Here is a 22,347-nt window from a genome sequence, read left to right on the forward strand (position 1 = left end):
AGCCCTGGCAGCTCCTCCTTCCTACTGCCCGCTACTGTGGGAAAGGGTGACCCAGCCCCACTTTCTTTCCCTAATCAGGTGATTCTCCCTTCCTCAGCTTGCTAAGTCTGTTTCTGACAGGGCAGGCTGAGGTGGAGAGAGGACAGATGGAGGATAAGAATGGCCCCACTTTATTAAACTGTCACAAGATGGCTTCCACCGTCTGGGCCAGCGGACCAGACAATTCAAGCCGGCTTCTGTGAGCACCTTTCCTGAGGTCTTTGGAGGCCCAGCTGGAACCTTCCACTGGCACATCGCTTTGGGCAGTGTGCTTTCTTCCAGCTGCTCACTCTCCTCTCAGGGCTGGTTTTTCCGCAGATCCACTCCTCAAGGCTCTCCCTGTGATGCTGGCCCAGTTCCCATTGCCCAGGGGATCCTCTGGGACAGGATTTTATGTGGCTCAGAACCATGATAAGGTGTATATAGAGGAAAAGATTCCCCATGATAATGAGTCCAGGGAAACACACTCATCCTTGCTCTGCTGTCAGTGGGAGTGTTGCCAGTGCTGACGCAGAGCAGTTCTCTCTCTCTTTCTTCTCTTTCTCCTCCTCCACCTCTTACTTCTTCTGCTTCCTCTTCCTCTCTTTCTTCTTCTTCCTCTACCTGCCTTTCTCTCTCCTCCCTCCTCAGCTCAAAAGCCACAGCCTCTTACCCTTAGATTCCTCAGGGGTATGTGCCCCAAATTTGAGGGGACAATATTTATTCAACCGCTTTCATTAACCTTGAGGTGAGGAGAAAGCCCTCCATGCCCTGTCCGCGGGAGCGAGGAAGGGGCACGGAATTAAAAAGCGTTCTGTGTCTACCCTTACTGTGAGGGTCTGAGTCCCGGAGTGGTCTAACTGGTTTCCGGAAACTTCCTCTGTAAATTCGGCAAAATGGTCTAACCCCTCCTTTGGAACACAGCACCTGTTGAATTTTGGTGCCTCCATGAAAACTTCCAACTTAGTATTCTACTACAAGGACAACTTAATGTTTTTTCATGGTAAACTAGTGTTTTCTGTTCCTCATGGTAAACTACATTCATGGTGAAATTATAACACTTAAAAGAGTTCAAAAGAGCTTCCACAGCTTAGGGCAAAAGCCCAGGAGTAACCACAAAAGCATGTAAGCAAAGTCAATAATAAACATTTATTGAACACTTACTTGGTTGGCAAAGCACTGTGTTGATGCTCTGCATACATTATCTTATTTAGTTCTCACAATAACCTTATGAAGTGGACATTATTGTTCCCATTTTACAGATGAGGAGACTGAGGTTCTAAAAAACAAAGTAATTCACCAATAATCTCCCACAAGTTAAGAGCAAAGCCTGGCCTTGAACCCAGCCCATGGGGAATCTTTTCCTCTATATACACCTTGAACTCTTAAGGAGAATTACCTTTAATGGCTTTTAAGAAGCTTTTAGGGGAGAGGATTGTTTTTATTGTTGTTATTGCTGTTTCTACAGCTCAGTTTTCATACAAATTAGTCTTCTCATAATGTGACTGAAAGTGACATTTCAAAGATCTTGACACTTCCAATTCTTTCCTCCTGTCTGTGAGTCGTATGTTTCTAAAGTTGAAACCAAACAGTAGAGCACCCGGCAGGGATCCTAATTGTAACTGACAGTGGGAAACACTGAGCAGGTAGATATTCCCAGGGGCAGAGTACCTATCAATACCCATAATATAAAAGCATTAAAATGTTCACCTTAAAAAATTCTTTTTCACAATCACTCATTAAAGAAATGTATGTCATCCATTGGTTGGTCTAAGATAATTGGTCTCATATCGTGGGCTTCAGTAATGCTGCCTTCAGGCACACTGACTGCCATTCTCTATGCCCACACCCTCACCAGACATTGTTAATCAATCATGGCACTATTTCTTCCTGAACCCTGGAACTTCCAGAGTATCAGGGAGCCACAACCAACTGATCGGCATTGCCTGTAGGATTAAATCTAATTGTCCTTAGTTGAGTGTCTTCCTGTATTGAACCCCTTTGTGTGCTTCTCTTCATGCCTTTACCATTCTCTCGTTCAGATTCTCTCCTAGAGGGCTTCTCAGTATTCACACTTTTCTTGTTCCCCATCTTGGACACAGCCAAACACAAAAAGGTACTAGATTGCATCTTGGAAAAATACATTTTGTTTGGGAAATAACTGTGTTCTGCTCTTCCTGAATCGACATGCTAATCAAAACTGCCAAAATAACTCTGAGTTTAACTCTGAGCACCATGAGACTAGAATAAATGCATTACATAAAGGAGGCAAAAATCGTCCTGTGGCGGAAGAAAGAGAAGTGTCTGTGGCCAGATGAGAAAGGAAAGGGAAAGTGATTGGCTGTTTCCATTCTAACGATTGCTCACCACCGGCTCCTTGGTTCTCGAATGCTATAAGCCCTTTGTTCAGGAATGGACATGGTGATACTACTGTTAACAAAAGCCTCTTGACCAAAAAGTGCTGAGGTTACACAAATATTTGGCAAAGAATTGTCTCTGCTGATGGATTCAAAGACCTGAGGAAGTCACCGATTTACAGCGTTGGCGGTTTCCTTTTCTTAAAGATATGTGCAACAAAATTACTTGTCAATTTGACATCTGCAATCGCATTCTCCGTAGCAGAGTTTAACAGCATGTCATAGACTATTACAACATGTGGCCCATCGGACGACTTGTCTGGATGCCCTGGGCTTCTGCGATACCACCCTCAACTGCTGCTGATGACACCTACATGCTGGCAGTGAATAAATTCAGTGAACGTTACCCTCCACCGGTCATAATTCATCTCTACAGAATACCTCAACTACACTGAGGTCCATAAGGGCACTGGGATGATAAGCTGATGACCCAAAGGAGTTTCATGGCCATGAATTGCTGGGATTTGCTACAATCACAAGATAATCTTTATGATGGCTTAAATTATAATTACTGCTGAATTAATGATAGTAACGTTTATGTGTAAGCTACCCAAATTCTTATGAAAACAGGGATACAAGTGCCAATGAATACTAATAGTCATTTTAACAACTTTTTTAGTTGCTCTTGCAATATGAACTTTATTCTCAGTTGTGGTTTATGCTCTTAACTCCTCTAAGGAAAAAGACAAGTGGACATGAACTGCAACAACCAAATAAATCCCCTGTCAGAGAGGCTGGAAGGCTTTTAGGTCACAAATTATCATTACAATACCAGTATGGGCCTCAGCCTACTTAAAGCATTCATCAAAGATGAACCATTACTGTTAGAGTCAGGGCAAAGACGTACAGGATCATTGCAAACGATGACTGAGCTATTTGCTGTGGGACTGATGGGGTAATAACTTCACTCAAAAATTTCTCATGTTGCAACCTAGGCATAGAGTAGGCCGCACTTTTTGAAGTGAACTGGAAGTCAACGAATCAAGCAACCCGTATGTCAAGGATTCATTGAGGCATTTTGCTTCACACTTGGATGGCTACAATGGCATCCTAGCGACTGATCTCCTGGTCTGTAGTCTCTCGCCACCTCAGTCCGTTCTATCCACACTGTCACATTCACATCTGAGATAGTTCCATTTCAGCACTCCTCCCCAATTCCCCCTGAAAAACCATTCATCGAAACCCCTTGCCTGGATGGAGTTTGACCCTTCCAGGCTGACCTGTCGCTGCTCCACTATCTCAACCCTCTTTTCATCCAAATTAGTCAACACACCATACCCCGTGTTTCTCACCTCTGGGCTAGTCTCTTGTTTGGAATGGTTTCTCTGTCTTGCCAAATCCCATTCAACCTCCAAGACGCTGTTCTGCCCCCATTTCTTCTATGAAGTCTTCCTAACCATCCTCGTTTTCTTCCTCTGAAATCACTCATTCCTTCCCAGGCTTCTTTTGAGCACCAAGCACGTGGGGATGGAGATTCTCATTGGACAGTCCTTGCCACTCGTTTGGTACATATCGTTTCTCCGTTGGATTGTTAGAATCCTTGCACGTGATGTGCCTGTCTTATTGCCCCCTCTTTTCCCCAATTTCATCTTCTTTGTATCCTCCATGGCATATGATGGGGTGCCTTACATAGAGAAGGGTCTGCAGGTATCCTGGGCTGCTCTGCCAGAGTCCTCAGCATCTTAGGAGAGCTAGAATTTGTCTCGTGTAGTAACGCCTTGAGCAAGAGTCACAGCCTAGCTGCCTTGTTTGCTCAGTGACATGTCCTTTCATCAGGGCATCTCCTAGCGGTAAATCTTTAGCTCTGGGAGCCAGAAAGACAAGCTCCAAAAGCTAGTCTTAGGACTACGCCTGTCTCAAAAAGCATCCTCTTTCTACCTTTGCCCTCAAATCAGAGTTCCCCTAACACCTTGTCAAATCTCAGTTTTAATTTCCTTATTTAGTTGAAATGTGTGTAGATGCAAGTACTTCCCTTGAATATCAAAAGACCTCTCATTTTAACCTACGATTTCCACAGGTAAAATAGTCAACTTTTCATGGGTGCCAAGAGCCTTCACCTTGGCGGTCTCGGCTCTTCTCGTTCCTTGTCATGCTCTCTGAAGTCAGAATCTGAGGAGGAGTTTTGGTGAAATCTTTGGAAGTGCTGAAGGGAATCGGAGCCAGCCTCAGTAAAACAGACACATCTGAGAATTTTTAGACAACGCAGTGTGTGATCCTCTCTACCCTTCGATGAACGGGAGCAAATTAAAATCAGTATTTCATAATACATGGGGGAATATTAGAAAATTCCCCATGAGGCACTGCCAAGTTTTTGACTTGCTGAGGTGGTGATCCCAACGCCCCCAAAAGGGGAACAAAAATGAGAAAGAGATAACTTCACAGAAGGCTTCTTGACTTTAGAACCGCCCCTGACCCCACCCCTACCTCGCAGACAAACTCTTCTTGTTAAGGGCTCCTTCGGTCGTGCCATTCCAGACCCCTCTGGCTCTGACACTAGCGCTGACACTAATCCTACCCTTAGTAAGTGATGCTAAGGCCCATGAAAGAAGAGAGGAGCAGGTAAGGAGGGACATAAGTGGTGCCATGTTTTAGTAATGTCACGCGCATTGTTTGGAGGCAAGGCTACGCACAGAGAAGAGGCTGGTGAGTCTCGTGTGTTTGCCCTTCTTCTTTCCACCCGGAAAGCAGGCAGAGCATCTCATTATTGCGAGGCGAGCACAGACTCGTGTCAATCTTCTCGGAGCGGAATACCTCTCTCTGCATCACAGTGTGTTCTGTAGCTGTCAGGTGCTGTGCCTCACTCTGAAGCCTTCTCCCGGGCTACTTATTCACTCCGGCTCATCAACATGCTGACATCCTGCCTAAAATAGAACCCCCAACCCTGCCATCTAAATGAATCCAGCTTTCAGAGGCTTTCAACTCAGGCCAATCAGATGGAGCAGGGCTTCTCAGGCCTAAGACACAGGGAAGCCAGAGTGGATGGGTCAGCCACCTAGAATTCATAGTGCATTGCGCAAAGGGGAAGTGCACATTTCACAGTGCAAGTGTGGACAGGGGAAGTATCCAGCGTGGGCTCAGGACAAGGAGCCTGCTCCCCAGGACTCTCCACATTGCCTCGGGGGGGGGGGGGGGGGGGGGGGGGGGGGGTCATAGGAACAGCCTTTGAATCCTGAGCTGCTTAATGCAAGACCACTCATCAATAAAGTGCTTATGTGCTCTCATCTATCGATGTGGACTCCTCCTGATCTTGCTGGCACTGATGGGACGTGCTCGTTGCTGATGCTGCGGGATGGAGATTGCAGGCTTGCTCAGTGAGACTTCAGAGCTGCAAACTCCCAAAGGGATTGCTGACCACTCTCACAGTAATGACTTGACCTTTATCAGCATCCATGGACAACAGCCATTGATACTTGATATTCACACAGCTCCTCCATTAGTGCCACCGCACAGGGGCCTTCGTGGTGGAAGTGACTGCCAAGTGAGGAGGGCACGATTCCTCCACCATGATCATTGTCACTGAATGGTGTGGTCTTGCAGTTCTGCAGTCCCAGTTGCACCTGGATCCCAGTGATAGCTGAGCCCAGAAACCATCCATTCAAAAGACACTTATTGAGAAACTATGTTCAAAACCCAGTTTGGGGTCCTGTCGGGGTAGAACACGGAATCTTTTATAAATTCAGTCCACAAGCAGCTTTCCTCTGGTGGGCAGTTGCCAACAGGAGGCAGTGCCTTTTCTAAAAGCAAGCCATCTCCAATGTCCTCCATGTGGTGGGAGCTGGGTGACAATGGAAAAGCAAGCCTTTGGGGGTCAGGCAGACTTGAAGTCACTGCAGCTCTGTCACTTAAAAAGTCCTCCATGAAATGAGCCTCCACTGTCTGATCTACTAAGTGGGGGCAAGACCAATGCCCACTTCGCGGAGCCATTGTAAGTACGTGAAATGAAACGAAATACACATGAAAGCCGTTCCTGACAGAGAATTATTAATATGTCTTGGTGGCCCCCAGGCCACGTCACCACAGTTCACATCCAGGAGGTGGCCCCGGAAGACGACCAGCAGAACAGAACTGCTTAACTATCCTGTGGTGTGCGGAGGGGAAGAACATCCCACCGCCAGCTCCGTGACTCCCCAGGAGACGCCGTAACATTGGGAGACGGAGATCACATTTTCGTTCCTTAGAGATTAAATTGGTCCCTAACAGCGTATGAATATGGTCTATGTTTCTGGTTCTCATAGGCGCCCTGTACATTTGCCGCCTGCCCGTGCTCCTTTTCTCCTTAGCAAAGTGATTAGATCCGGCCAGGCCCCTCCTGTGACGCTCACCCAACCCCTTCATTGAAGCCAGAGGCCACTAGATGCAAAGAAAAGCTTTCCCTGCCACCTGCCACCGAAGCTTTGAACCTCTAATGTTTAGGCCCCAGTTTAAAACACATCATTTAAAATGCACTTTTTAAAAATTTAATTTCGCCTCAGTAGTCATTGCACCTCTATTTTAAGAGTTCCAAACATCAGTTTATGATGCCAGTTCTTTCAAGCCTTCGGAAAGCTTAGGCTCCTTGACTCACGCTGCAGAACTAGCGGGCGGCACAGCTGGGAACAGAATCCTGTCTCCCTGACCCCAGAGCCTGGCCCCCAACCACCCGGAGCACCAGCGTGCGGGGCCCCTAATCCTTCTGGGATGTCAGGAAGATGGCTCCTGCCCTTGAGAGAGGAGCAGGATGTCGGTGGAGGGAAGGAGGGATGGAGAGCAGAGAACCAAGCAGAGGCAAGGATGTAAGGAGCACACTGTGTTTGAGGAGCTCCTGTCAGGGAGGGAGGCAGCTCCCCAGCTAGACTGGGGCCTTGAATGCCGGGGGAGAAAACAGATGTCTGTACTGCCCTGGCAGAAATAACATGTTTCTGCCCTCACTGATGCTTGCTTTTATTTTTGAGTAAGATGTTTTCTCTTTCCCTCCACGCACTCAGTCCATGTGTGCTCATCTCTCCTTTAGACGCTCATCTTCTGCCACTTTTTTCCACACCCACATCTCCAGAGCTGTTCACGGAGCCTGAGTCGGCTCTTGGGGAGCCTCCTACAGAGACCAGGGTGTGCTTGGTCTTCAGTTGCATGCGCAGACCCTGAGCAGAGCCCGGCGCCTCACCTCTGGGCCTGTCTCTTGCAGATTATTGGGACCATTCCACTGATGCCGAATCCGGGGCCATCGAGTCAAGCAGCGAGCGGCACTCAGGGCCTTCAAGTGCAGCCGATCACCCCCCAGCTCCTGACAAACGCCCAGGGCCAGATCATTGCCACAGTCATCGGGAACCAGATCTTGCCGGTGATCAACACCCAGGGCATCACGCTCTCACCCATCAAGCCTGGCCAGCAGGTAAAGGCTCACGTCCCGGCAGTACAGCTCCATGGAGACCTCTCCTCACCGCCCTTCTTCCGTTTGATCCCAGTCAATGAAAAGTAATTTTTAAATTACAAAATATTTAATGCCATGAATCCTAATATATTAATACTATAAAAAGGCAAGTAGGTTTTATTTTTTATTCTTAGTGAATATGGGTGATAACGAAATAGCTCTCTAGCTTAAAAATATGAATGTATTAAATTATAAACAGAGATAGTGGCCTAAAATCCAATAGGGATGTGTTCTTACTTATCTCCGCTTATGGTACTTAATTTCCAGACAATTTTTAAGATGGAGTCAAGACGAAAGTAAACCCACCAATGCCTTCACAGTAAACAAAAAAAAAATTATTAAACACCAAGAGATCCCAACTTGATGCCACTGAGACTGCTGCCTACAAATCAGAGAATGAAAAATAGGAAGTTCTGCTTGGTTGAATTTCATTAACACCATGAAAATCCAGTTCATTTTTTCATTCACATGTCAGTCAGGCATTTCCAGTGTGTCATGCTAGAGGCTGGGTACACAGTACTGAAGAAAAAGACACGGTCCCTGACCTCATAGAGTTTCTGGTTAATTGGTTCCTCCAACAAGCATATTTTGATAATCCACTGTACAGCAGGCCCCTGCTAAGTGCTAAGAAACAGGGATGAAAGACTGATGCTTCCCCATTTTAAGGAGCCCATGGTCTTGCAGAGAACACAGATATATCAGCAGAGCCCCATTGTGCAATAAAGCAGAAAAGGTCCAGTTAGAGAACGGGTGTGCACAAAGTTTAATATCAGCACGGAGTTGGGGTGATCAGCTTTGTCCAGAGAGCTCTGAGTCCTCACAGAGAAAATGGTTTGGGGACTGAGTCTTGATGGATGAGTGAGAGTTAACCAGGTAAATATGGGTTAGCAAAATTCCAGGCAGTGGAAACAACAGGCACAAATGCAGGGAAACGTGAAGGAGGATGGGATGTTGAGAAACAGGAGGAAGGGTCATGTGATTGGAGCACAGAGGGAGGCTGAGGGCAGGCATGGGAAAGGCTCCATGATCAAGCTAAGAAGGAGGGACCTTGCCTCTGTGTGATCCTGAATACAATGACCATCACCTTTGTGCCCCAGTTTCCTCATCTGTGAAATGAGGATACACCAGTACCTCCCCACAGAGTGGTTGTGAGGATTAAATGAGCTAATGTGTATATGAAGTGGTTAAAAGAGTGCCTGATGCACAGCAAGCACTTACATCGTCATGATGATGGTAATGATGCTGATTTACCCTTCAGCCCTCGGAATCTGTAAGAGGTATATTTAAAGAGGAGAATAATGTGCTCAGCTTTATTTTTCAAGAAAACAACTCTCGTAGTAGATGGAAGTTGAACTGAAGTGCTGAAACATCTATGGTATACAAACCATTTAGGAGACAATAGCAAGTCACAAATAGGAATTCAGAGAGCACGTGCTAGATAGTTGAAACCAAGGGTCTGGAATTGCAGGAGAGTTCAGGAGAAGAGAGCTAGATCTGAGAGTCAGGAGTACATACACTGTAGCTGAAAACAAACGAGATATTCAGAGAAAGCGTGACGAGCAAAGGAAGGAAGAAAGATGAAGGAGTCATCTTGGGAAACACCAACTTTTAAGGAATGGAAGAGGAAGGGAGAGAGAGAAGAAATGGTTGGTTAAGTAGGAGAGGATCATGGAGTGTGATGACCTAGCACCCAAGGGTTTTCAAGAAGTAGGAAGTGAACAAGAGTATCAAATGCAGAGATGAAATCAGGTAAAGCAATGGAGAAACATTAATTCCTCTATTTCTTTGTTGTAATGCTTTAAAGTGTAGATTGTCTCTGATTGAAACAAGTAGTCCCATTAACTGTGTAAGTTAAGAAGCAAGAGATGGGCTAAGACCCAGATTTACAGTTGGAGGGTGCACTAACAAAGGGAAGTGCGTAGAAGGGAAGGATGGAGACTAACAGTGAGTGTGTGAACGAGTTTATGGCTCTGTGAATTCTTGAGAAACTGCATAATGTAAAGCACTTAGCAAGGAAGTAAAATACAAAGGGAAGGGGAGGAAGAAAGCACCGAGACCTCATTCATCTGCAAGAAAATAGAAGTGACCTTCCAGAGACCTCAGCCATTGCCTCTCTTTGGCTTCTGATCCAACCTTTGAAAGACCCCATTCTTGGTGGCACTCGAAAGCTGTGTTCGGAAAATCCATTTGCTTGTTCAATCAATATTAAAAAATCTGTTTAATCAAAATACTTATTGACCACCTACTATTTGTCAAGCACCATACCAGGAAGCTAGGCTGGTGCGCAAGACAGATACCATGAGCCCTTCCTTCGGGGAGTTTACAGTTCAAGGAGGGAGATGGACGTTCATCAAAGACTCGCACAAATATGTCCCTGAGATCTTCAGTAAGTGCCATGAGGGAGTAGTGAGGGGATCTATGAGAGTGTCCAGCAAAAGGACCTCCTCCGGGTCAAAACACGAGGAAGAACCTAGCCAGGTCTGAACACACTGCCCAGACTCAGAGACCTCTGTCTCACTCCCTCTGATTCTCGCTGTAAATCTAAATTATGGAGGCCACTCTCTAGCCTGGAGAGCCAAGGTTCCCAGCCATCCTCTTCTTCCTCAGCTTTATCACAGGCCGCGGGGCAGTCCCTACCACATATATCATTGAGGACTTCAGCCCCTCCCCTGACCCCATCTCTCAGCTGGTTTGTTTCTTTTACTATTTACGAGAGTCCATTGGATTCTCTACCTTCTATACAGTTCCCAAAATAAGGCAAGATTCTCTATCTTTCATTGGCTTTTTAAGCCCTAGTTCTATCTGTTCAAACTTACTTCCAAAATTAACCCCAGGAGGGGAAATGAGGAGATTACCCTCTGTTCGTATAATCTGCTAAAAACTATTTGTCAACAAAGCCAAGTTGTAAATTGCCCAAAGGTGATGAATTAATTAGAAATCATCAACATTTAATACAAAGTAGCTCTCACTCTCACTTGAATTTCAAAGGAGGGTGTGTGGGTGATAGACTATTGCTGTTACATAAAGTTACAGCTCTAGGTTGGAGGTGACACAGTTTTGACCCAAGAGAAAGACCTAACAAGGAAATGGCAAACAAGAGGCAGGTATGGTGCCACTCCTCAACCCCTTGCCCACAGTAGACATCCTTAGCCCATTTCCACAGTGTCTCATGAGCACAGACACACCTGAGAAATTTTCTCATACCGCATCTGTTGGCTCCTGGAATGAAACCTCATTACCGCGGTGGGAACATCTTATCCTCTACTGGTCTAACCACCACCGCCACCCTCTTCACCATTTAATTGGAGGTCTAGCAACTGGGAATAAACATTCAGTTTCTTGGGGATGTGCCTTGCAAATCCAAGTCATATCAGCTACAACCAACATGCCAGAGAGCGGGACTCCCGTAACTGTATATGTGCAGGCACTTCTCATGTAGGTGCATACAGAGAGAACATGTGAGCACAGCTTAGAGTGACATGTGAGCTTTCCTGAATCTCCAAGTCACAGCACGCACTGGTGGGCCCGTCCCTCTTGTTCAAGTCATGGGTCAGTGGTCTAGCCTCATCCCAGAAAGATCAAGGGAACCGATGGTGAACCTGGTCAGAAATATCAGGGAAGTGTTGGAAATAGATGAATGACTATTACTATTTCTTGGCATCAGCTCTAGTTGAAACACCTTGGAACGAGTAGTAAAGTTAACAAGTTGGGTGAATCGACAGGAGATGCACAAGTCTGAGTCCGGGATATAAAAGCTATGATTCTGAGGATAGCAGATCATAAAATGCCCAGAGTCAAAAGTAAAAAGCTCAGAGCTAGAGGTATAAGGATAGTGGTCTTCAGCTTTTTCTTTAAATATTATCCTTTACATTGAAGAAATATAACATGGACAAGCACTAAAAAATAAAGGATTTCTATGGTACAGTAGAGAAGTTTCTCAATTTATTTTTTCATGTGATTTATGATGAATGCTCGATCTCACGAGAGCATAGTTCCAACAGTAAAATAGGTCATAAATTACAGGACAGAGAGTTCCCTAAGCCACACTCAGAAGGAAGTCCACTTTCGCGGAGTGACATACGGAGCTCTCAGACCAGACGTCCTGAGGGGATTTGCTTTAACCTAGCAAAAATAATCACATATTTAATTCAACTTTTACATCTGCCTATCATTAATGAAAAGAGCCTGAATAAAATCTAAGAGCAGAGTGTCAACTACTCTTGATGATGATTTATTCCCGTGATGAAAGATTGAGCACCTGCAAAGTTATCATCTGAAATACAAACAATATTAAAAAAAAAAAAATACACCAGGATCTGATGGCCTAGATATGACTTCCGCAGTATCACATCAGAGATCCTTGGTGAGCAATGCAAGAAAATAAGTCAGAAAAAGACTAGATAAAAAAGAGAGAGAGAGAAGTATCTTTTTGAGCACAAAAAAAATTACTTACTACAGAAATATTTGGTGGAGCTCAAGAATAATCTTCTGTTCCCTCCCTGGGATTCGGCTGCTGTGGGTTATGGTGAGCTCCCTGCCAAAGTCAGAGGGCCCCAGATCCTCCCAGTTTGCCTTATTACTGTCCTGTGACTGTGAATTAATGATTTCCTCATAAATGGCATAAACATCATTTTTGTGTATATTTATTCTTCCATTGACTGAATCCCAACAAAAGTTAGCCAGAGTTTTTAGTGTCATTAAGAGGGTAGGGACATTTGAAAGGAAATATATTGCAATTCATAAAATCAAAGCATTGAAACTTTTCAGAACTTAAATACCGTAGCTATTATACTTGAAGACTATCATCCATGAAGGCACTCGATTTTTTTCCAAAAGTAATTTTGATGCTAATAGGAAGCCCAAAGGAAGGTGGTTTATTTACATTAGCTCTCTAAAATGCCACGTGATGATCCACTTCCAACCATTATTTTTTCATACAAAAATGTACTGATTTACCATTTTTACAAATCAACTTCCTCTCCCTGTCCTTGCCTGAATTGGCTCTCAATTTTTTCTTGAAGCCACCCAGAATGAGATGTAAATGAGATATTTCCATCCACAAGGGACCTAAAATAGTATAGGGTGTTTTCCTAAGTGGATGATATGTATCTCAGTGACCCCAATACAAAACAGTCCTTTGACCTTCCAGCTATGCATCTGGGCGTGTCACCTCTCTGGTGTCCCCTCGTCACTCCCTGCCAAGCCCAGCTGACAGGGCGCATGCTCTCTGCACATTCTGTGCCCCTATCCTGGAATGGCTTTGCCACCTTCTCTGCCTGGCAAACTCCTGCTCATGCATCCTTTGGCATCCAGATCCACTGTCCCTGATCCCTCTTCCAGGAAGCTTTCCTGAGTCGCTCCCTCATCTCTGCATTCCTCATGCTCCGTTCATGTTTACCAAACTGTGTTATCGTTAGGAGTCTATACCTAAGACCAGACTGATTCAACGCTGTTCAGGACCCAGCCTGTGGTGTGTGCTTAGTCAATTGTGTTCAATTTAATTGCTGCCGAATTGTAGTGTTTCCCTGTCCAGGGCACCAGCATCCCAGAACCATGCTTCCAGAGAAATCCAGCTCAGGCCCTTCTGTGGCTTTTCCATTCTGTGTCTTCTCTCATTTTCCAGTATGTTCCACATTAGCACCTGCCAGCACCTGGAAAGACCTTCCGCACAGCCCTGTCTTCTCTGTTGACCTTTTTTCTGAATGTCAACCCCCTTCTCTCACAACCCCCTCCCACCTCATTATCTCAACTACATTTAATCCTTCATTTTCTGCTCTGCACTAAAATCTGACTCCCCTCCTGTCATTGTCCCTGCTGAGCCCTGGTTGCATGTCCCAAGCTTCCTTTATGACGACCTTGGCCTTGCCTGCCTGTGTCTGGGCAGCTCCCCTGAATCCTGCTCCCACTCTAACTCTCCCCACTTCCTCATGTCCTCACAGTGCCTGGCAGGAGTGACACTGCTGTCAGCTCTCTTTCTTGTGACCGTGGACAGTTCTGCCATACTTACTCCCCTGCAGACGGGAGGTGTCTGAAACAGAGCCTCACGTTCGGGGCTCTTCTTCCTACTTAGGATGAAGAAATGGTTCAGTCATGGAAGAGAGGTGGAAGGAAAACTCATTAAGTCTCCCGAACTCTGCCAAAAGGATCACTGCCGCCTTGCTTTTTCCAACTTTCCACAAAGATAACCAAAATCCCCCCTGGAAGTCAAGTTTCAGGTCCCCCAAATTTTTCAAGTTCGATTGTCCTGATAACCCTAAATCTTACAGCCAGTCTAACACCTGTGCTCTTGTCCTGTCCACAGTAGAAAGAACTCTCCAACGACACTCAGGCATTCATTATGTCCTCCAAATTATCAAAGGTTCTTATTAAATCTGGGCTCTGGTTTCTCTTGTCTAGATATAATAAATCCACTTTCTTTATCTTTTTTCTAAGAGAAGCTCCTTCCAAAACCTTGTGTGGTCCCCCAGCCAGCAGCATCAACATCACCTGGAAACTTGTTAGAAATGCACTTCTTGAGACTACCCCAGACCTACTGCATCAGAAACTCTCGGGGTGGGGCCCAGGAATCTGTGTTTTAATGGCCCCTCCAAGTGATTCTGCCAAACACTAAATCTTGAGAACCACTGATTTCATTTCTCTTCAAGGCATTCTAAGGTACACAGTAAACAGAAAAATGCCAGCCAGTACTGGGAGCGAGGGAGGGAGAGCACGACATCCTGCGTGCTCTTGCTTCTGCTAGACCTCTCTGTCATATTTGCATTCTCCATTGCACCACATGGTGCACTGTCTAGCCCATGGTTCATCATGGCTCCCTGACATATTTGCAAAAGGCCAGATCTCCTCCATTTTGTCTTTGCATATTTGGAGAGTTTTTTCCTCCCCAAATGAATTTCTCTAAATTTAATCCCATTTGAATTTTACTGTTTATATGCATTCACTTTTCCAACTTGTCTAGTATGTTCCGCATTTTATTCCATTTTCCAAGACACTTGCCACCCTCACTTATTTTTTATATCAATCAAGAATTTAACTAGATGATGTTTTATTCCAGAAACTAAGACATTATTAAGGATAAACTGTGTTACCCATGGAAGATAAATGGGGAGCGGTGGCACAGGAAATCGAGCAAGTCTTTAAAGTGTGCTCGTACTTGAACCTATTTTTGTTGAATATAGTGAACACCCCTGGTAGTGCCAACCAACACAAACAACCCAAGGAAGCCAGCCTAGGAGAGGCAGCAAGAAGTGTTTTCAGTCTCTGAGTCCTGTTTGTCCCTGTTTCTCATTCCCTGTATGGGATGGATATGGTTCCCTCCTTCTCTGGATAATGTGAGGCTGCAGGCTCACATTGGTGGCCCCTTCTCTCTCTCCTTTTTTCTTGACTCTCCATGCCCTCAGCCTGTGTTAATCTACTAGGGCTGCCATAACAAAGCACCACAGACCAGGTGGTTTAAACAACCGAAATTTATTGTTGTACAGTTCTGGAGGCTAGAAATCTGAGATCAATGTGTCGGCAGGATTGCTTTCTTCTGTGGCCTCTCTCTTCGGCTTGCAGATGCCCGTCTTCTACCTGTGTGTTCACCCGGGCTTTCCTCTGCTCTTAGCCAGGTCCTAATCTCCTCTTCTTTTAAAGACACCAGTCATACTAGATTAGGGCCCACTCTAATATAATGTTTCATGAAGTAGCTTAAAGCCCTTTTCATATTTTCATATATACATATATATATTTTTAGGTATAAGATTTCTAAAGATTAATGCACCAAAATCATTAAACTAAGAAAATCAAAGATACAACTATTCTTACAGTTTACCTGAAAAAATTGCAGTTTTAGGGCTGGGAGCCAACAGAAATGGTACCTCTAATGTCCTCTTTGTCTGTGGGAATGAGTTACAAAAGAGAGGCCAATCTCTGGGATGATTTTGACATGAACAATAAGCTAGTCTATCTGGGCTTACAAGTGATTCTGGAATCAACAGATACATGTCTACACTGGCAATTGGAATGAGATATACGGGCTCTATTAAGATGTTACTGCTTATATCATCTTGATTCTTAACAAGTTAGAGCCTTTCAGGATTTTTATTGGTTTTTCTGATCTGTCTCGTTGAACTCTAGAGGGTAAGCAGGACCCTGATGTCCTTAAAAAAAAAAAAATGCTTATTTACTTTGGAAGAAATGTATCTTTCTTAGATTCTTAGATAGCTTAGCTTCATCTCTCCCTTTGATCGTGTGGACGTAGAACAAGCTCTTAAAAGAACCATTTTATTTTCCTCTTGAATTTCTTCTCCTGCAGAGTTAATGCGTAAGCCCTCGCTTGCTTAGTGACTCCTAAGTGAGGCTGCAGCCTAGTAATCTTTTTCTTTGCCGAGTTGTGTCTGAAGAAGAAAAATTTAAATGGATTATTGTCTCACCCAGTTCCTTGATGGTACTTTACCACACCTAGGGCCAATAAAATATTGACGGAATGGTAAAACTGAAGACTAACTCATGACCCCATAACTCAAAACTGTGAAAAGCTTGTGTCAAGTAACAATAATTAGAAGGACAACTCAGTAAGTTCCAGGGGGCAGACTGACATGCAAATATCCATCACATTTTATTAAGCAAATTAAAAATGGATTTAATCTTTGATATGTGTCCCTACAGAATAAAATTTACTGGATTTAACTGTTGATTATGTGCACAGCAGATTGGCTCATTACTGTAGGCATATGCTTGATGCATATTAATTTGAGCTCCATGTTGGTTCTATCTATCTTGGGTTCACAGTCTAGTCTCCACTTAGCACAGCTGAGTACCAATAAGGATGTTCATTTGGAACTTAGCTGCAAGCAGTTCTGAAGGGGGACGGCATGGCATCCTGGGAAGAGCCCTGAACTGCGGAGGGAGAGCCTGGATTCTAACGTTCCACAGGCCACGTGGTCTTAGGCCCATCATTTACTTCTCATAATTATGCTAGGCACATCTGCTGCCTAGAGGTATCATGTGAATTCAGGGAGAAAACGCATTGCCAAGAGGGTCCAATAAAGGAAATAGCTCCTTATGCACATTTCCAAAGTAGCAGCTTACTAACAATTGTTTGAAGGTAAAATGTCAATTAATGGTTAAAAACACTTTAGGGAATTAAAAGGACTGACAACCCTAAGTGTTGGTAAGGGTATGGAACAGCTGGAATTCTCATACATGCTACAACCACTTTGGAAATCAGTTTCGTAGTTTCTTAAAAAGTTAGAGGCCAGCCTGGTGGTGTAGTGGTTAAGTTCTCATACTCTGCTTCGGCGACCTGGAGTTCACAGGTTTGGATCCTGGGCACGGACCTACACATCACTCATCAAGCCATACTGTGGCAGTGTCCCACATACAAAACAGAGAAAGATTGGCACAGATTTTAGCTCAGTGACAATCTTCCTGAAGTAAAAAGAGGAAGATTGGCAACAGATGTTAGCTCCAGGCCAATCTTCCTCACCAAAAAAAAAAAAAAGTTAAACATCTATTTAGAGTATAATCCAGTAACTCTACAATTTCACTCCTAGGTATTTACGTAAAAGAAAGGAAAACACAGGTATACACAAAGACTTATACATAAATGTTTTAAATGCTTTATTCATAATAACCCCAAACTGGAAATAACCCAAATGTGCATTAATAGATGAATGGATAAACAATCTGTTCATAAATGTAGATATATTCACTATAGAAATATACCATATATACTATTCAGCAATAAAAAAGAATGAGCTACTGATACATGCAATAAAATGGATGAATCTCAAAAACAGTATCCCAGCCAAAAAAAGCCAGATGAAAAAAGAGTACATACTGTATGTTTCTAGAATCATGCCAAACAAGTCCATTGTGACAAAAAGCGGAGCAGTGGTTGTCTGGGGCCACGCACTGGGGGAAAATTGATTGCAAAGGGGATTAGGGAACTTCATGGAATGATGAGAAGGTTCTATGTCTTGATTATGATGGTGATTTCACAGATGTATTCATCTGACAAAACTCATCAAACTGTTTGCTTGAAATGGGTCTATTTTACTATGTGCAAATTATGTCTCAATAAAGTTGAATGAAAAAATGAATACACACGCATGCACACGCGCGCGCACACACACACACATTGGGGAAGCAGTGACAAATGTGAAGTTGAAACATCCCTGGCCGACTCTCAGACACTGAGAAGGTGGTCAAAGATTGGTGCCTGTTTGGTCGTTGGCTGTCCCACCGAAGTTCAGGGCCTGACGTGATTCTGCTCCCAGGCTGACTTCCTTTTATAAAAACTTTGCTACACTTCTGTGCACAGGGCTATGGCAGCACTTTGTCAACCAGAAAGTGCTATATCCAGTCAACAAAGGTGGCCATGGCTGAGGCTAATTGTGCACCTGTTCAGGGTCTGGGGCTGCCCTTTGTGTCAGCTTTCTGGGGGACAACCCACCGATCGAGAGAGACCCCTCCCACGGCCTCCGAGGGGACCTGGCCCCTGCAATCATTCGCTTTCCCCTCTCTTCCTCATCTCAGCTGAGCGCCTCTCCCCTCTCAGAACAACAATCCTCCGATAACCTGGAAAGGACTCATGAATAAATGGACATAATGCTACACTAAATTTTAAAATTTAAGTTAATTCTTACCTGTGGCCTTGTGACTACAAGCTAGCACTGTAGGGTTAGACCTCATATGGCCGGAGACCAGCTCCTCCACACCTACCAGATGAACCAGCAAAATCCTTTAACCCTCTGTGCCTTGGCTTCCTTGTTTGCAAAAGAGGGGTCAGCCCACTCCCCAGGCTGACATGAGAATTAAAGAAGGAAAGGCATGAAAGTCCTTAACACAGAGGAAGAAAGTGACAACTGAGAGCTGCAAATCCTGCTGGATACTTTTTTCCTGACTGCCCCAACTTCTCTTTCAGTTTTCTATAGGATATCAGAGAGCGTTTTTCCGAACTGCACAGTAATCCACCAGAATCTTTGATCCGAGAGAGCAGAAAGTTTCCATATACCCTCAGCCTAAATTGGAACTTCCCTAAAAATACTAGTTCCATAGGCCAAAGTGGTTGGGCACAGCTACACCTTTAAGACTTAGTTTTGCATTCCGAGTTGATTGTAAGCTTTATATTTTATCTGTAGATACTTGAGAAGCCTGTCAAGTGTGCTGTAATTATATGAACAGGAAGAAAGAGTCCAGCCACAGGCCTTGGTTGAGAAATATAGGAAATTGGGTGCTCCGGGAAGCCAAGTAGAGAATTAATACTATATTTAAAGGTACTAATCAAATGCCTGTCAAGCAAGCAGCAACATATTATATTACCAAAAAATCCTGCCTGGTGGGTAGCGTGTGCACTCTTCCTCAGAAGTGTATATTCTTAGAAATAAAATGATTCAACCCCAGATGAAACTTCTGTTCCCTGGCCTTTCCTCCCGCATTTTGCATTCATTTGTGTATTTTTTACATCCCCCCCCATGTAGCTCCACCAACCCTCCCAGACGTCAGTGGGTCAAGCAACCTCCCAAAGCAGCCTCCTGCACCTGGCTCACAGCCAAGCATCCATGTCTCAAAGTCCCGTCCGCCAGGCTTCCTCTTCTTCCTCCTCATCCTCCTCTTCTTCAGCTTTGAGCGTGGGCCAGTTAGTCAGCAGTAAGTATCCCTTCTGGCTCGGTTAAGTCAGGTGGCCTTCCTGTTGCCTGTTTGCAATGCCTTCCCTTCTCTCTCTCTCTCCCTCCCTCCCTTACCCTCCCTCTCTTTGTTCTCTCAACCCTTCAAAGAGGAACTTCCCGGCCCTGCTAGGCCAATACTGGGCTGAAGTGCCCGCCCAGGGCCAGACAGTTCCTCAGGGAAGCAGGTCCCCAAAGCAAGCCCACCTTGATGAGTGCACGGAGGGGCCGGTTTCCATCTCCAGTGCTTGGTGATGTGCTGAGTCAGTCCTGCCACTTCAGAAGGGAGAAACTGATCAGCTTGCAGGGCGGGAGCCACCCAGCTCAGAACTGAAATACCCAACAACAGGCACTCTGCCGGCAGGTCAAGCTGCTTTTCTGTGTGTTTGAAGTTCCCCTGCCGTTCTATTTGTAGGTGTCAGAGGAAATAAAAGAGAGCGTGCCTGTGGGCGGGTGGGTGTGTGTGCACAATGAACTGCTTCCAGTGGCATGTGGGGGAAGCTGCATGGGCTGGAATCCAATGGAAAATCTCTGAACGACCATTCATAAAATAAAATAAGCCTGCAAGTCCATTTCCCTGAGTAGGCCATATATATAAAGTTTTTAGAAATGGTATTTGACCCTAAAAGAAGACAGCATATGTCTCTCATGCAAATAGAAACGTGTTAAGATGAATGGGACAGTGGTCTAATTTAATGTTATTCACCTTTAGTATAATTTTTACTTATATGTAAAATCACAGAACATGTGCATAGATTGTAGTTCTCCAGGAGCCAAAAATCCAGTGGTTATGGGTTTTAAGGGCTAAAGCAGTGCACAGGCATCTGTGCCATAAAATAAGGACACGTGAATATCTATGTTTGGTCAAGTGTCATGTTATAACAAGGACAGTAGGGATCCTTACATACCACGGGGCAAGTATGATAATGCAAAGCAAAATGGAGGGTTGCGTGTCCCCCTCTCCAAGAACAACCTCCCCCAAGAGAATATATATATGTGTACATATGTACAGTCATGTGTTTCTTAACGACGGGGATATGTTCTGAGAAATGTGTCATTATGTGATTTTGTCACTGTATGAACATCATAGAGTGTATTTACACAAGCCTAGATAGTACAGCCTCTTACACATCTAGGCTATATGGTACTAATCTTATGGGACCACCATCATATATGTGGTCCATCATTGACCGAAACGTCATTATGCGGTGCATCACTATACATATACATGTGTATGTATACATATATATTCAATTATATGGATAATTCAGGCAAGAAAGATACTTGTGGGATGGAGAAGAGAATGAAGGGTTATGGAAAGATATTAAAATGCCCAAGTACTTCAGTTGACTAGCCTGGATGCTCTTGATCTTAAATCTGAGTCAACATCAAACAGAGTTTCAGGATACATAAGGAGTTTGCCATCGACCTCTTATTTCACGTTGTTTAGATATAGAACCCCTCTCATTTGGGCCAGAAACTCTAGTCTTACTTCAATAAAATCATGGATTAAAACGAATTTAATTATAGCCAGATTTTTCCCAATAAAGAAACTCCTCATAGAGTTGTTGCAGGAAAAGATTCAAACTTTGTTCCAATTTGATATTCTGTATAAGTTGCTGCAAAATACTCTATTTCTATGTAGCAGCAAGGTCATAAATTTAGGATAAGCTGTTAAGCTTTGGTCCTGAAAGAAAAGAAACCAAGATCAAACATCTCATGCATAAGAAATAAGTTAAATATGAAATAAAAATAAGACCCACCCCATGAATACAGAATTTTCCACAAGCTAAACACTCAAAACATGTTGGATGGATAGACAGACAGATGGATGGATGGGACTGGATTCTCTCTATCCATTTGTCTCTAGCTGAGCAAGGAAAATGTTGCCTTTTTCAGAAATTAGTAACAGAGCTACTTAATGGGCAGGATGGAATTTCAAATGTACAGTGGCCAATGAGACATCTAAGTTCTAGGAATATAATGAGTGAACCATATTACATACCCTTGATATGAAGAAGTGGGAGAGACAGACACCTTTACCACAAGCCCTTGAAGCGGGAAGCTCCTAGCTCATAGGCAGAGCCTGAATGAGGAGCCTTCTCTGGCAGACACAAAAACGTCTAGCAGGACCACCGGGAGTCAGACTTTACACAAGCCTATTGCTGGGCCTATCATTGCTACAGATTTTGAACATGTTGTTTAGTTAATTCCCTTCTGTCTCAAAGCCCAACTATAGAATGAATAATACACGGAGCATTGTCTGATGCAGATGACCCCAAGAAACCTCTGTCTGAGCTTTCGAAAGTAGGGTAAAGTAAGGTTTTCAAAGCACATTCAATATTTTACTCATTTTAACACTCACAACAAAATAATATAAATCCTCATTTTCAGATATTGAAGCTCGCGTTAAACGGATTCTGAAAAGTACAACTCATCTTGACCAGCTTGCGTCAGAGGGACCAGATTCAGTCTTAGTTGAGAGACTGTGACACCCTGTGTGACAAATCTACTGGGTGTCAAGGCCAGGATGATAACACAAGTAGTCTGCTTCAAAGGGTCATACATATCCTACACACCACAGCTGTCTTAAAAGAGGAGATGCTTACACATAAATTTTATCCAGCGAAATCTGAATGACAAAAATATATCAAATCACCTAGTCTTCAAATAATTTTTTAAATGCCTAGACCCATGCCTTACAATATGCTTTTCTCTGAGCCAATATGAAGAGAAAAACTAGACATCTTGCGTATTTTAAATGTTATATTCAAGCATGAAATACACATTTAAAATTATTTTTGTCTGAGATTAAACTTCACCAAATCTTTAGACAGGCTAAAGTGGGGAGACCCAA

At 44.1% G+C, this 22,347-nt stretch overlaps 1 protein-coding gene across 1 annotated transcript in view; it reads left to right on the forward strand.

The window, feature by feature from the left end:
- Window positions 1–22,347, forward strand: part of POU6F2 (POU class 6 homeobox 2) — a 452,047-nt gene that overhangs the window by 419,513 nt on the left and 10,187 nt on the right. The window contains exons 7-8 of the mRNA XM_046670683.1: window positions 7,597–7,803; window positions 19,305–19,473. Coding sequence (XP_046526639.1) covers window positions 7,597–7,803; window positions 19,305–19,473 — 376 coding nt within the window. The remainder of the gene's footprint in view (window positions 1–7,596; window positions 7,804–19,304; window positions 19,474–22,347) is intronic.

This window comes from Equus quagga, chromosome 8 (assembly GCF_021613505.1).
Source record: "Equus quagga isolate Etosha38 chromosome 8, UCLA_HA_Equagga_1.0, whole genome shotgun sequence".
In the NCBI taxonomy this organism is placed as follows: domain Eukaryota; kingdom Metazoa; phylum Chordata; class Mammalia; order Perissodactyla; family Equidae; genus Equus; species Equus quagga.